Genomic DNA, 14,080 nt, shown 5'->3' with positions numbered 1-14,080 from the left:
CAGAAATGGTAAAGACACTACAAGGATTCTGTACAGGCAGCATGTAATCACTAAAAGGAGTTTCTACCTCGCACTCAAAATAAATAAATTGGGGGGGGGGAAACAATACATATTTGATATATTTTTTTCTGTGAAGGAAGAAGGAAATTAAAAAATATAATTGTGTAAATTTAAAATCAGTTGAAGTTTTGGATATCCATGAACATCAATGCGTGTACAAGAAGAACTGCTTTGTCCTAAAAAGATGTCATCAGTGAATGAAATCCTTCTACAGTTTTAATTCCGCAGGTGATAACCAGGTTCGAACACCGAGAGCAGGACGAGTCTGAAGGCAAGTCTCCAGGAATAATAATCTGATTAATGTACGGTACTAAACGTGAGCTCCTAGCAAATCTGGGCATGGGAAAATATGGTGGGCGTAGCAATACACCAACAAATAGACTCTGACTGGAGCCAGGCTCCGTCTTTGTGTTATATAATCAACGGTTCTCTAAATCTGGCTTCATGCGGATTATGTATCACAGAGTTTAAATATGTGCTTTTAATAGATTAAAATTCTTATGTTGTCAGTGTGTGTGATGTAGAATTATTAAAAATCTTTATTGAACCTGTATTGAATTATTGCACTAACTCCATTTTAACCCCATACTGACACAAACCCTCCATTTTGTCCTCATAACCTGACTTCTCCATTTTTAAAACTACATTACATGACAGAATTTCCCAGCACATCTAACACAATGGACAAAGACTGTATTTTCTATAAAGACATGACTAACTCAGGAACTGCTGAATTTCCCCTAACTCGCAACATAGTATAATTTGAAGGCCATGAGAACACTGTAGTAATGAAATGTTCTATTCATAAGAGACCTTGCACCTGACCACAAGACCTGACATCACTGACTGCGTAAAATGACGCTCAAGCCCCCCTTTCCACCGAGTAAACCTCATGCTAAGGGAAATGGCGCTTGAGCCCCTTGTCCCCACCCGTGTCCAAACAATACCACCTCTCGGTGGGTGGACACTTAGCTAACCACTTAGTTTTTGAGCCAATTAATTATATTGATAGGTGGACACTAACCCAGACACTTAACCATTAATCCAATTAATGATGTTTATTTACTGATATCTTGATAATCAATGATGACGCAAAATGCCTCTTAAAAGGGCCTGCGAGCCGCTCTTGCTTCACTTGCCAATAAATTTCCTCGAAGTTATTTTAACCTGAACTCCGTGTGTCAGACTGAATTACTTCAGCGTATATACGCAATTCAATTTTCTTTAATTTGGACAGGAACAGATAGACATTTAAACATTTTGGTTTACTGCTAAAAAGTACCATAACATGTGTAATTTACTACATAAAGCATGTTTATTAAAAGTTTATACAATAATCCACATAGCATACACCAAATAGTAAATTCAGTGTAAACAATAATATATTTTATTAAACATTAACCAATGTAGCCAAAACAACAGTGCAGGGACCAGTGAAAAATGGGAGTCATTTATTCTTGGATTCTTCATTTATAAAAATCTTCTATGGAGATGGTGTACATATCTGATACAGGATTGAGTTTTGGGAAGCCCAGTGTAGAACTTGTTTGGGGATGGGGGGGAGAGGGGCGCACTCCTACATAATTTGGTAGTAAGCAGTGATACTGTGTTAGCACCAGATCCAATGGATGACGTATTTCTAAACAGACAATGTTCCCATTATTTAATTGATTAACTATAGACTGCTGCCATCAAACATTTTAAATAAAGGGGATAATGAGAATTTATTTTCAGTCTTCCGTCAGCAAATTCAGTTTTTAAATTCACCAAGTGTTCAGCCTTTGCTCTTCCTTAGCCCAGACAAGCAAAAAACGAACAACTGAACAGTGTTGGAAACTTACTTTTGTGCAACGGAGTGGCTCCTTTGTCATCACGTTCATTAATATTAATTATTCCGCTCTCCACTAATTTTCGAAGGGTTACAAGATCACCATTGAAGGCAGCTACGTGAGCAGGGAAGGCCAAATCTATTGGAAGAAAAACACGTTTACCATTATATGCCTTTTTTGCCTGCCATCACATAGACCGTTCAATATTAAATGGGAAGAGCTGGAGAGGAGCCAGCTGATCGGTTTCAGTTCCCAAATAAACACTGAGAATATAAGGGTGTACTTAATATACATAACATATGTTAAATTTATTCTATATTAGAATTCATGTTGTGCTTCATTCAAACATAAAAAATATATATCTTATTTAGGTGTTAAGTGCTGTTTAAGGATGATAAATAATGCCCATAACCACTTTGATATACATGTTTAAACACGATGCTACTATATATTTTTTTTTACTTTGGATAATTAGCAAGAAGTTGCATATTAAAGCTCTGCTTTGAGTTTTATGGTTCATTTGCTGCGATTTTCAAGGTTGCATTCATTCTATATTAGCTGTATATGTATGTTAATATTGTGGTGGAAGAAACCTCGATACCTTGAACTGCAGAACATTTTGCACTTTTGATGTACTCACTCTTTTGTTCCTCTGGGTGGTCAATTTCATATTCCACACCATTAATATACTGGACAATATTCTCTTTATAGAACCTCTGGGCTAGGTCCTTTGGAGTTTTTCTCTCATTGTTGATGTCTTCCAAAGCTCGACTGACACTGATAACTTTGCTGAGAACAAACTTCAAACAGTGCAGGTGGCCTTCCATTGCAGCCAAGTGAGCTATGGGTTGACATGAAAAGTAAAAATACATCACAGAAGTACAAATTTTAAATTTTAAAGAGGAACTGTAACTGCTATTAAAGGGAAACTGTAGGCACTGTAACTGCTTCATGTCAAAGAAGTGGTTATAGTGTCTGGAATCCCCAGGAGCCATCATTCCAATCAGCTTTAATATTGTAACGCTAAACTAGAGTCCCCAGCAACTCATCCCATCTGTGCTGCTTGGGCTAAAGAGGATGCATTAACCTGAGCAGCAATGAATTGCAGTCATTGGATGAGAGTGTCACCTGACTACCTTTCAACCTCTCACAGTGCCCTAAGAACTGGTATGGCTAGAAGTGTGTGGGAACCAGGATGTGGGTGGCCAGTGGACTCTGGGCACTATATACAATTCAATGACATTAAAGTGTCAATTTAAAAAAAGAAAAAATGAAAATCAACTAGAATTGGAGCAAACCAATTTTCACATGATGCCTCATTCTCTTTGAAATGTAAATGAAAGATCTAGCAATTGACATGACAATCAAGTTCACACCAGGCACAGCACGGGCACATGTTGCATTGGAGTTGGAGCAGCAGACAGATTGTTTGTATTTTCCCCCTTCACTTGTTCAATGACAGAGAAGAGCAGCAGTTACAAACAATGACTGACAGGGAGTCAAGAAAATTCCATGCTGTTCCACGAAGATACATAGCCTTTTCCCTTTAAAGGGACATAGACTCCGTTTATTGTGGCATTTATGTTTTTGGACGAAGTCGCTCTAAATTTTTTCTACAATTGTTTGAGCTTTAAAAAAAAAAAAGCTGGTGGAGTTTTTTTTGTGTTACTTGTTTTACCCACTTAATGAATAATATTTTCCTTTGATATTTTTAAGAAATCAATAACCTTTTTAGGTCTGATATATTATTTGGATAAAGTTATTGGAATTCATCAGCAATAAATGATATCCTTGTTTTCATACCAGGTGTGTTTCCACTGTAATCGGCATCTTCTACAGTCCCTCCCCATCTGACGAGAAGCTGCAGACAACCAAGCCTCCCGTGGAATGCTGCGTAGTGAACCGGAAGCCACCCATTTTTGTCAGTGCTATTGGCATCCTGTTAGATAAAAAGCATTATGGAACTTCACTGTGATCTGACCAAAACTATAATGCTCTGTGAATCCAGAAATAGCTCTCATTTATTTATTTATCCGTTCTTAAATAGCACTTTTATCCTGAGCGCGTTACAATTTATACAAACATAGCAAATCGGTACACCATACACAGTGAGTCTGGTGAAGCTAAAATCTAGCTGCAATTTGTAATCACTATGCATTGCACATTGAATGTAGGGGGGGGGGGAGACAAGGAATGAATAGTGAGTACTGCGTAGAATAGAGACAAAGGGGTTGATACAAATCAAGAATTCAGGAGGGATCCTCGATCATAGACCCTACAGGGATGGGACAATAGGAAAATAGTTTTTTTGTAGTGAGATTGATCCAGTTGGGGTATATGCCAAGAATCAATTTGCATTTGTATGCAAGAGTTGCATCTGGAGGACAGAAGAAGTTTAAGTAATGGCTGCACTAATTGGGATCAAGGAATAATGGCAGGGCGATGTAGTTGGATATATTGAGCTGTAAGGGACAAGTTTGGGACTCGGTAGCCTTCAGTGAAGAGGTGTGCCGTTAGAACTTTGTGGAAACAATAAAGAAGTGGCAGATTGGAAGATTATGGTTTCCCTGTTCCAAACCCCACTCCCATTTTTCTTTCAGACGATCACCCATTAGTTTATATTACTAAAACAATATTAAATTATTCACTCTGAGGACTGTGACCTCTGCCTATCTGTGCGATCAATATTTATTTTTTTATCATGATGTAGGCCAACAAAAAGGGTCAGTGGGATTTGGAGTACATGAAAAAGAAAGATTCGATTTGGTGTCAAAACACAATAATCTGTGCCTCGAAAGAAAAACAAAAATGTCTGCACTCGCATATAACTATGGTTAAAAGGAGATTCAGTAGTAACAAAATCTACAATAGTAATAGTGTATATATGAAATGTATATAGATGTATAACAGTAACAGGGTATATGCTCTCACCACCCCACTTCGAAGTATAGTTTGCAGAGTGAATGAATGTCCGTGGGCTGCAGCCAGGTGAGCCGGAGTGCACAGACGATCGTCTCTAGCTGTCAGGTTAGCTCCACTAAGGACCAATGCCTGCCAAAAGATGTAAAGCAGTGTCAATACGACAATGATGTATCATGCACCGCAACATATTGATGGACAAATAGATATAACCCACCAGATCTAGGTCCCCAAGCAAGTTATCCAATAAATTCCTAAGCTCGATTCAGTGTCCTAAAGTGTTTTTTTTTTCACTGTCCGTTAATGAGGATCAACAAAGATATTGTAATTTTGTTATTGAATACTGTGCGATCTGTGCTTACAGACATGAAAATTAAACTTACAAATTACTTTCCAGAACACAAAAAATGGATCCTGGTGGACATTTCATTACTAAAACCTTGGTAGTGAAAACGTGTGTTCCATTTTAGCTGCCAATTAATATTTATTTTAGAAACTCTAGAAACTGTAAATGTTCTTCCCTAAGCTCGTTTGAGCAGGGTCCTCTTCAAAATATTGTTCCTGTATGTTTTCTTGTAAAAAAAAAAAAAAACAAGCAGAGAGCACCCGCATGTCCGGTTTCATTTAAGTACCTCTGCTGACATGTATTGTTATAACTTGTTTTCATTTTCACAGAAAAAAATGTTTTGCATCCTGTCATACTGCTGTATACTTGTCTTTCTAGCCCATCCATGCTGTTGTGGCAATATAGGCATTATCTGTCATACTCACACACCAAAATAAAGAATGGAAAAAAAAGTAAAAACAAAACAAGCCTTCATTGTAAACTCCTCTAGCATCCTACTTTTTTTTACCATTACCTCTCATTTTACCCCACTCCCCTTAGATTGTAAACTCGTTTGAGATGGGCAACAACTTGTCTGTTAGTCCACCTACTGTACGGCGCTGCGGAATGCTGCGTCACTTTATAAATATTCTTATCCAACGTTAAAGCAGCTGAACAACATACGAGATTAGATTGGATGGATGGATATACCTAGAGTACTGAGCACTGTACAATATGTACTTTACACTTTTGGTAAATTAAAAATATTCATAAAGGGGGGGCGGAGCCTGCTACCAGACCCGAGCGGACGCCATATCGCTTAGCTCCCAACTTTCACAAATTAATCCAAGCAATATCAAACTTTTCAGCACCCATCCAGCCTTGCCACTTACCAAACGAGCACCAGCACAGTTAACCGCACCACCTGATGCCTTTCTTCCAGCCGCAACGGCTGCAGAAAAGGAGACGCAAGAACAGGGCCTACCAAACGCCATCGATCCCCATCCTCGCTGAAATCCTGTGCAGACACCCGACGGAGCTCGGGAACACCAACTATCTGTGGGAACAACACATCGTCCCTGCTCACACACCAGCTATGGGGCACCGTTCTCAAAAAACACAAGGTACACCTGGGGACAGTGATAAAGGGGCCATGTTACAACGGCCTACTAACTCTAAGCCAGCTGCCATGGCAGAAAGGCCGGACCTCGCCCAGGCACCCAATACAGCTCAACAGAGCCCCAATCTATCTGGCTTGTCTCAGATACAACAGCCGGACAAGGCACCCAACATGAAACAAACAGATCCTGTCCCCTCTGAGCTCCCCCAGACACCACCACCTGCAAGGCCGCAAATCCAGGCAAACCAGGGCTTTGATTCTCAGGAGCACACCCAGGCACTGCAGCAGATGAGTGCACACACTACAACACTGCACAGACCTGGCTCCCCAGGGCATTCACAAGAGCCACAGACACCACCACTGGAGTCCACAGATGACTCAGCCCCAACCACCAAGCGAGACCTCAAAATCCTTTTAGCAGAGATCCACAAACTCCTGGCAGCTGACTCAGCCATCCTCAAGACTGAACTACACACAGTCGCAGAAAGGGTGAGAGCCACGGAGGAAGAAGTAGTGAAAGTCCACACTCATATGAATCAAATGGAAGACACCATCAAACAAATCCAGCAACAACACACCTACCTGGCAATTAAAATGTCAACCAGTGAAGACCGACAGCGGTGCTCCCATATCAAATCCGGGGCATACCCATGACGATCTCTGCCGACGAGCTGCCGCACTATGTCAGGCGCCTGCTGACTACTGTACTGCCACACTCACTCGTAAAGAAAATCATAATTGACGGAGTGTACCGCTTACCTAGCGCCCCACACCTAAAAACCCCACCAGCCAGAGATGTTATCCTCAGATGTGTCACTGTGCAAGACAAACTACACACAATGGCGGGGCTGAAAGGCAAGACACCACTATTTGAGAATTCCTCATTAACATTCTTACAGGACCTATCAAAAGCTACCCTCTTGTGGCGCAAAACCTATGGACCGCTCACCACACAACTACGTTCAGCAAATATAGCTTACAGGTGGAGCGCTAACGGAACTTTGGAGATAACCCATAAAGGAACCACACATGTTCTAACTTCAGTGGAGGAAGCAACACCCCTCCTAGACACCCTGGGACTGTCTAACGCCACAAACGCGACACGGAACAGACAAGGGCCTGGGACCCTGAGAACACCATCCCGTTTGAACCGGGACACAGCGGATCACAACACCCTGTGCCATGAATGGTGTGAATTGACACCACCAGCCTTACCAACACAACAGTGGCATACCTTCCATGTTATGACTTTAAAGTTTACTTTACGTTTTAGTTGGTTATTCTTTTTTATTATTTTTGTTATTTTTTACATTCCCTACTAATGCTTTACGTTATATCTAAGCTTCACCACCCTTATACCAAAGGGAACACAAACCAGTCAACACCACAAGAACCAGCACAACCTGTGCCCAAACACTTGGCATCAACAAACCCAACACCTCCCCCCCCCCCGCTGCCCCCTTGGTTAGGGGTAATCACTCAATGCAAAAGCACCACCTGCGACAGACTACCTCACTCAACACAACATAAAGAACTAGACTAACAAACATGGTTTTACCGCAACACAGACACACCATCACCACCACACACACACGGAGCGCTAATATCAGCAGACCCACAACCCGCAGGTGCTGACACCAAACATAAGGCTTCACCCTAAACACAAGGGTATACAAAACATACTGACACATCTAGACAGCGCATCATATAAGGTTTAATATGTTGTTGATGTTATTTCTGAATCTGTTATTGCTTGACCCAAAATTGGTGCAAAACTTAAACAAAATTGTATCTATGTATCTGTATTGTGTCTGTAAAACTAAACTATCAAGCACCAAAAATGAAACAAAGAATTAAAAAAAAAAAAAAAAAAAAATATTCATAAAGACTTCATGTATATTTTTTTTTATCAGTCAAACAGTAAATATTAGCATGTGCTGTTATTATTTTATCAGATATCTAGAGCATGGAGTTTCAAATCAGCATATTCCAAATGATATAGTGTTTTTTAGGAATCGCCCGATCTTATTCCAATGGTAAAACATCAAAAGCTGTACCAGTGAAGGACCTTGAACACTGCTTTGATATAAACAACTTGTCTCGAGCCTGGATGTGTTAACCATGAAGCTGTTGGTTATGCACCTTTTGCTGCTCGGGAGACAGTACAGGTGGCTAAGACTCATGGGAAATATGGCCCACGGCTCATCTTGTGTTAGAATATTGGTTTGTCGTACCTGCATGCAAGCATCTTGACCCTTAATGGCTGCCAGGTGTGCTGCTGTCCAGCCTCTAGTTGTGACACTGGTGATGTCTGCTCCATGCCATAGCAACCAATGTAGACACTATAGAAAAATAATCAATGTACTATTAATTCACAGTGATGCAGAAGAACGCTATGTACACAAGCAATGTCAACAAGAGCAAAGCTACTACTTGAATGTGAAATGCCATCGGTGTGTGCAGGCAATCATGTGTGAACACTGTCAGCAGGTGTTGGCAGCTATCTTTATCCGTCAATATCAAAGAGCGTTGCATAACAAAAGAAAGGAGTTTAGAGAATCTGCAGGCATTACAGGCAATCTAGAGCAAAAGTCTAAAATAAAGTAGATACAATAGAAACAAATTAACTATTTAAGTTAATATCTCAACATTTGGATATGGAATATAATAAATCTAATATTGCTAGAAGTAAATAAAGTCCAGCATAAATACAATTCGCTTCGTTGGTGCCAGAAAAAAAAAAAGCAACATTTTTTTAATTTTTTTTTTTTAAATTCTTTATTTTTGTTTGTGCATGGATTAACAGTCTGGTTCACTACGCCACGATAGCTGCAGGGATCCATTTTAACAAGAAAATATAACATGGCATGAAAATTACGGTGCACATTTTTTTGTTAGATGAGGATTAACAATGCGTTGAAATTAAAGATTGATTAACAAGGCATCAATAAAGTTAATTGCATTAACCTTAACTGGATGCTCCGCTTTCTAAATGCAAAATAATTATTTTTTAAAAATCACTATTTAGTAAATAAACCCCCAATGAAAATATACATGCATTTAATCATGCTTGTTTTTTTTTATTGGGGGTATATTTAAAAATAGATGTACATCTCTTGTCTGCAGCCTTTGCAAGCCCTCCCCATCTAACACCGCCCAGACCTTCTCTGGCTGTCCAATCACAGACTTCCCAATGCAGCTCATTGAGAAGTCTTTGCAAGGCAGGTGCTCTGGGCAATTGCTGCATGTTGAGGTTAGCTACATTGAGATAAACAACCAGGAAGTAACAAGACCAGTTGTCTGATTGACATCCGGTGGGGTGTAACAAGATTAATTTATAAAAGTGGCAATTTCTATTACAATCTGTACTTTTTGTAAAATGGGGCGGGAGGAGGAAGAGAACATACTCTTCACACATAAAGCACTTCAGCAAGTTAACGTGCTTTAGGTGTTCGGAATATTCCTTTAAGGAGGAGTGCTGGATATAAGTCCTTACTTATGTGCATCTGCCGGTTTAGTGGGACTGCGATTACTGCCCTTTCCTATCAAATTCCTATTTCTATTCAAGTGAACGTCAATTTGAAATTGTCTCTCTAAATCAAACAGCCTTGGAACAGAGAAAATCAATGAGGCTCTGCTGATAGTGCAGGCAAAACTAAGCACATCAGAAAACAAAATAGAAATTCCTATCACATCTAGTTGGGTATAAACTTAAACATCATCATTTCGGTACCTGAAGACCTTAATGATAAATTAGGTAACACGGGCTGCCAGATAGCAGATTTCTGTGGTTCATTACCTCCAAGCTACCAGAGTGTGCAGCCCAATGCAGTGGTGTGAATCTGTGAACCTGATCCACCTCATTAATATTCACACCATTCTTCACAATCGTGGCAAGTTGTTCCACATCTCCAAACCTCACCGCCTCGTGGACGTTGCTGTAACTTCTCTTTTTGTTCTGGACCTCTGTTAAAAAAAAAATACAGTTTTTATTTTTTTGACTCATGCACAATACATACGTACACACACATTTTTTAGAATATAAAATTAACCAATTAAACATGAAGGCCTCGATTCAATGGATTTAAATCAGCATCAGAACTTATTCTAATCTGTTGTAAAAAATATACATTTCCAATTTGTTATGTACAAAAATTCCCATAGATGTTAATGGTTAATTTTGTAGAGAAGTAATTTAAAAAGTTGAAATTGTCAGGGCCTATGTATAACGTCTCTATACCAAACTAGCCCAAAAGGACTTAAATAAAGAATTAATTTCATAAATGCAAATAAGATTTTGGGCATTACAAAAATTAAAGCATAAAAAGACGCAAAGCCTGCTTATGTTGGCTGTGCTTGGAGGCATACCTTGATAATACATTACTGTCTATGATTTTATTAAATTGAAACTGTATATGTATTCATTTCATTTTGTTTATAGGTGAGTCCTAAAACCTGATCCGACCCATGTATATGAGAGGGTCACAGTGCACATATAAATATAAATCTGTAAATAACATTTACAACAGTGAGGCAACGCATACTTATGTTGGCAGTGCTTGGAGCTATACCGTGTTCATACATTACAGTCTATGAGTCATTAAATTAAATTAAACAGAATACATTAAATATAGATGTAATTTTCTTAGTACGGGAGTTCTAAAACCTGATTAGGACCCTGTATGTCAGAGGGTCAAAGGTCACATATAAATAGAAATTTGCATGGTCGATAATGCACCCTCTCCAGTCTGATAGTCTGGTACATGCTGCTGTGTACTACTACTCCCATGGTGCTCAGGCAGGCAGCCTGTGTGATTTCTCCCTAATAAAAAGGTTTAACTGGGGGGCCCCTGGCTGCACCCCAATAATGTGCCCTCTCCACAGTCTTGATAGTCTGGTACAGGCTGCTGTGTACTACTACTCCCATGGTGCTCAGGCAGGCAGCCTGTGTTAATTTTTCCCTAATAAAATGTTTGACTGGGGGGCCCCTGGCTACACCCCAATAATGTCCCCCAGCCAGTCTGATAGTCTGGTACAGGCTGCAGAGTACTATTACTCCCATGGTGCTCAGGCAGGCAATGTGATTTCAGTCTAATAAAGATTTAATAGGGAGGGGGCCTTTCTGGGTTTTACCGGTCTGAGATGGGGCCCCAGAGGCGGCAGGCATGATGCTGTTCCTCAGGAGTTACAGATATTTTGAGCCCTGCAGTTCCCATGGAAACGCTGTACACAGGCTGCACCTCTTCCGCATTACAGTCAAATGATCAGTCATGTGATCAGCCGGATCCGCCATCTTTTAAACTGGCAAATGCCCGGTCTGCTGCTGAGTATAAAATGTCCAACTCTTTTACTGGTCTGCAGGGGATTTTACTTATATGACTGTGAAGGAATCATTACCAGATCCACAATCTGAAATATCTGACTTTGAGGGAATTTCACTGTTTATTAATAGTGTTTGCATAATTAATTATAAAAAAACTGAGCACATGCTTCATTCTTGTAATTGAATAAGAGGCATTCCAATAGCTTTGTTAAAATGCTCTCCAAACGAAACAGCAAAAAAAAAAAAAAAAAATAGTAGGATGCTCTTTAAATTATATTCCAAACTCTTATACAGAGTTATTTACTAAAGTGCGGATTCAGAGTGAATGTCACATTTAAGGCCATTGAGGTTTAACTGAAAGCATAGATAATTTAGAGAATTTTCCAGATCGGCTACTTTGTCCTTAAATTTAAAATTCACTTTGAAGTGATTTAGAATTTTCAAATGATCAATTTAGCAAATAACCCTGTTAGTGTGAAATATAATCTGTGTACACAGAAAAAAAAAAAATCTTTATTTTGAGCACGCTTTACTATGCGATTCCACCATTCGTTGGTCCACCCGCAAGTTCAATGACTGAAAAAGAAAGACATTAGTGGACAAATATTGCTTCAGCAGGACATATTAACCTTCACTGGAGGCAGATCAGGCTCAGGGAGAATTCAAAGTAAAACGTTAAATTTAAGGCAAAATTACCCCCCGCTGCCTCTGAAGCGCTGTGCAGTATGCCAGTAGCCCTTTATTGTCTAGCCTATATGTGCTTAAACGCTTAGTCAGCCACATTGCAGCCTTAGGCATCTCCCCATGTACTGATGCAGCCTCAGATTACATGTCTAGACCCAATGCTTAGCCTGGGTACTATGCCCTTCACCTGCCTCTTATGACTAATACCCTAGCAAATGTATCCTGGCATTGTTTGACAACGACTGCCTAACTACATTTTGCTAACATAGCTATTTGGTAAAGTCTGATAGTGTGGTGGAATCTCGGTAAAAATAAATTTAGTAGGCCGAGATTACCACGTGGCATGTGTACGTGCATATGCTGACGTATCGATCAGTTGGTTGCACGAGGCAAGATACGATCAGTAGTGTACGGAGCATGTGCAAGAATACAGGATATAGTATTCCCCCTCCTCCATTGTGCTGGACAAGCCATGCGGTCAAACAGGAAGTTAATTCTTATTTGTGTTGATTGGTCAAGGGAATGTGCGGGTGGAGCTTAATATGGGAGGAGTTATGTGCCTATATAAGGAGCCTGCACTATTGTCCGGGGCTCAGACTTTGCTGTATTTTGGTGACGCTAGTCCCTCTGAGTCCCGATCGGTGATCCAATAAAGAATCTCTTCCTTCCTGAAGAAACCTGTGTCCATCTCTCTGTGCTTGGCTTCCGTCAGTTTCTCCGGTATCATTTGGTGCATTGGCCGGGAAGCTCATCGTTCAACGGTAGCTGAGAGGCAGAGGCGTGAGACGGTCTATCTTTGCCCACGTTCTCTACGGCTGCACCCCTGAACTTCTGCGTGGACCTCCCTTCGTCTCGGCGCCACTGGTCTGTTGTCCAGGAGATCATCGGCCTCTACGTGAGAAGTGCTGGGGTGTCCCCGTCGATGAGTGTGAACTCAGGTTCAGGAACGAGGAGGTAAGACAACTGCTGTTTTAGACGGCAGGACCCACTAGGGGTATACCGATTGTGCGGTAGGCCCAAAGGGGTTTTGAATCTGTGTATCTGCCCCCTCTGTCGGAGGGAAGGAGCGAAGGCGCACCGCTCGATCGAACGCTCTTTAGTCAGACCGTTTGATTTGGTTAGTCAGGCGGGGTCCTGGTGTAAATAGCCCTAGCCGGACACCGGTGTCTTGTCTAGACTAGCGTTCTAGGGTGTATATTACGTTCGCTAGGTCGGAGGGACCGGGAGACTAAGCGGCGCCTGTGTAAATTCGGTTCGCTAGTTCTCATCCTATCTGGGCTAAGTGGGAAGGCGTGTAAATTTGGAACCCACTAGACTTTTGATAGTGCGACTAAGAGGCGCCTGTGTAAATTCGGTTCTCTAGCTCGCTATATATGTGGTGATTGGGCAGTGTGGCTAACCAAAACGGGTGTATATAGTTTTAGGTAGTCCATCAAGGTACTGGCCAATAGTTTAGTTGGGAATTGTAAATGTGTTAATGTCACGATTTGGGGAACCCAACACGCCAACACACACACAGACACACACACAGAAAGTGTGCCGTACCGGTCCTTAGAGTGGCCGGGCTAAGCACACACAGAATAGTCAGGAGACAAGCCAAGTAAGGGGAACCAGAAAACAGAATAACGAGAAACAAGCCGAGGTCAAAGGGTAGGAGAAAGGCACAAAGTCAGTATAACAAGCCAGTGAGTACGTAACCAGAAAGCACACGTTCAGTATCAATACTATAAAGCAAAGACCACAACAGGGCAGGGAGGAACAGGAAAGGTAAGTATATAAACCAGAAGGTTAATTCTGATTGGCTAATTTCCAATCAGAAT

General features: G+C 40.8%; 1 protein-coding gene across 1 annotated transcript in view; it reads right to left on the bottom strand.

The window, feature by feature from the left end:
- ANKRD42 (ankyrin repeat domain 42) overlaps nucleotides 1-11,476 on the bottom strand; it is a 28,088-nt gene extending 16,612 nt beyond the window's left edge. Inside the window, exons 1-7 of the mRNA XM_063444966.1 lie at nucleotides 11,387-11,476; nucleotides 10,053-10,219; nucleotides 8,488-8,595; nucleotides 4,821-4,940; nucleotides 3,693-3,828; nucleotides 2,530-2,730; nucleotides 1,902-2,027 (exon numbers count right to left, since the gene is read on the bottom strand). Of these exons, the coding sequence (XP_063301036.1) occupies nucleotides 1,902-2,027; nucleotides 2,530-2,730; nucleotides 3,693-3,828; nucleotides 4,821-4,940; nucleotides 8,488-8,595; nucleotides 10,053-10,219; nucleotides 11,387-11,420 (892 nt within the window). The 5' untranslated portion in view covers nucleotides 11,421-11,476. The remainder of the gene's footprint in view (nucleotides 1-1,901; nucleotides 2,028-2,529; nucleotides 2,731-3,692; nucleotides 3,829-4,820; nucleotides 4,941-8,487; nucleotides 8,596-10,052; nucleotides 10,220-11,386) is intronic.
- Nucleotides 11,477-14,080: the final 2,604 nt, after the last annotated feature.

The sequence above is a fragment of the Pelobates fuscus genome, chromosome 1, assembly GCF_036172605.1.
Source record: "Pelobates fuscus isolate aPelFus1 chromosome 1, aPelFus1.pri, whole genome shotgun sequence".
Classification (NCBI taxonomy): Eukaryota; Metazoa; Chordata; class Amphibia; order Anura; family Pelobatidae; genus Pelobates; species Pelobates fuscus.
Note: the sequence above shows the minus strand (reverse complement) of the source record. Positions and strands in the feature narration are given on the sequence as shown.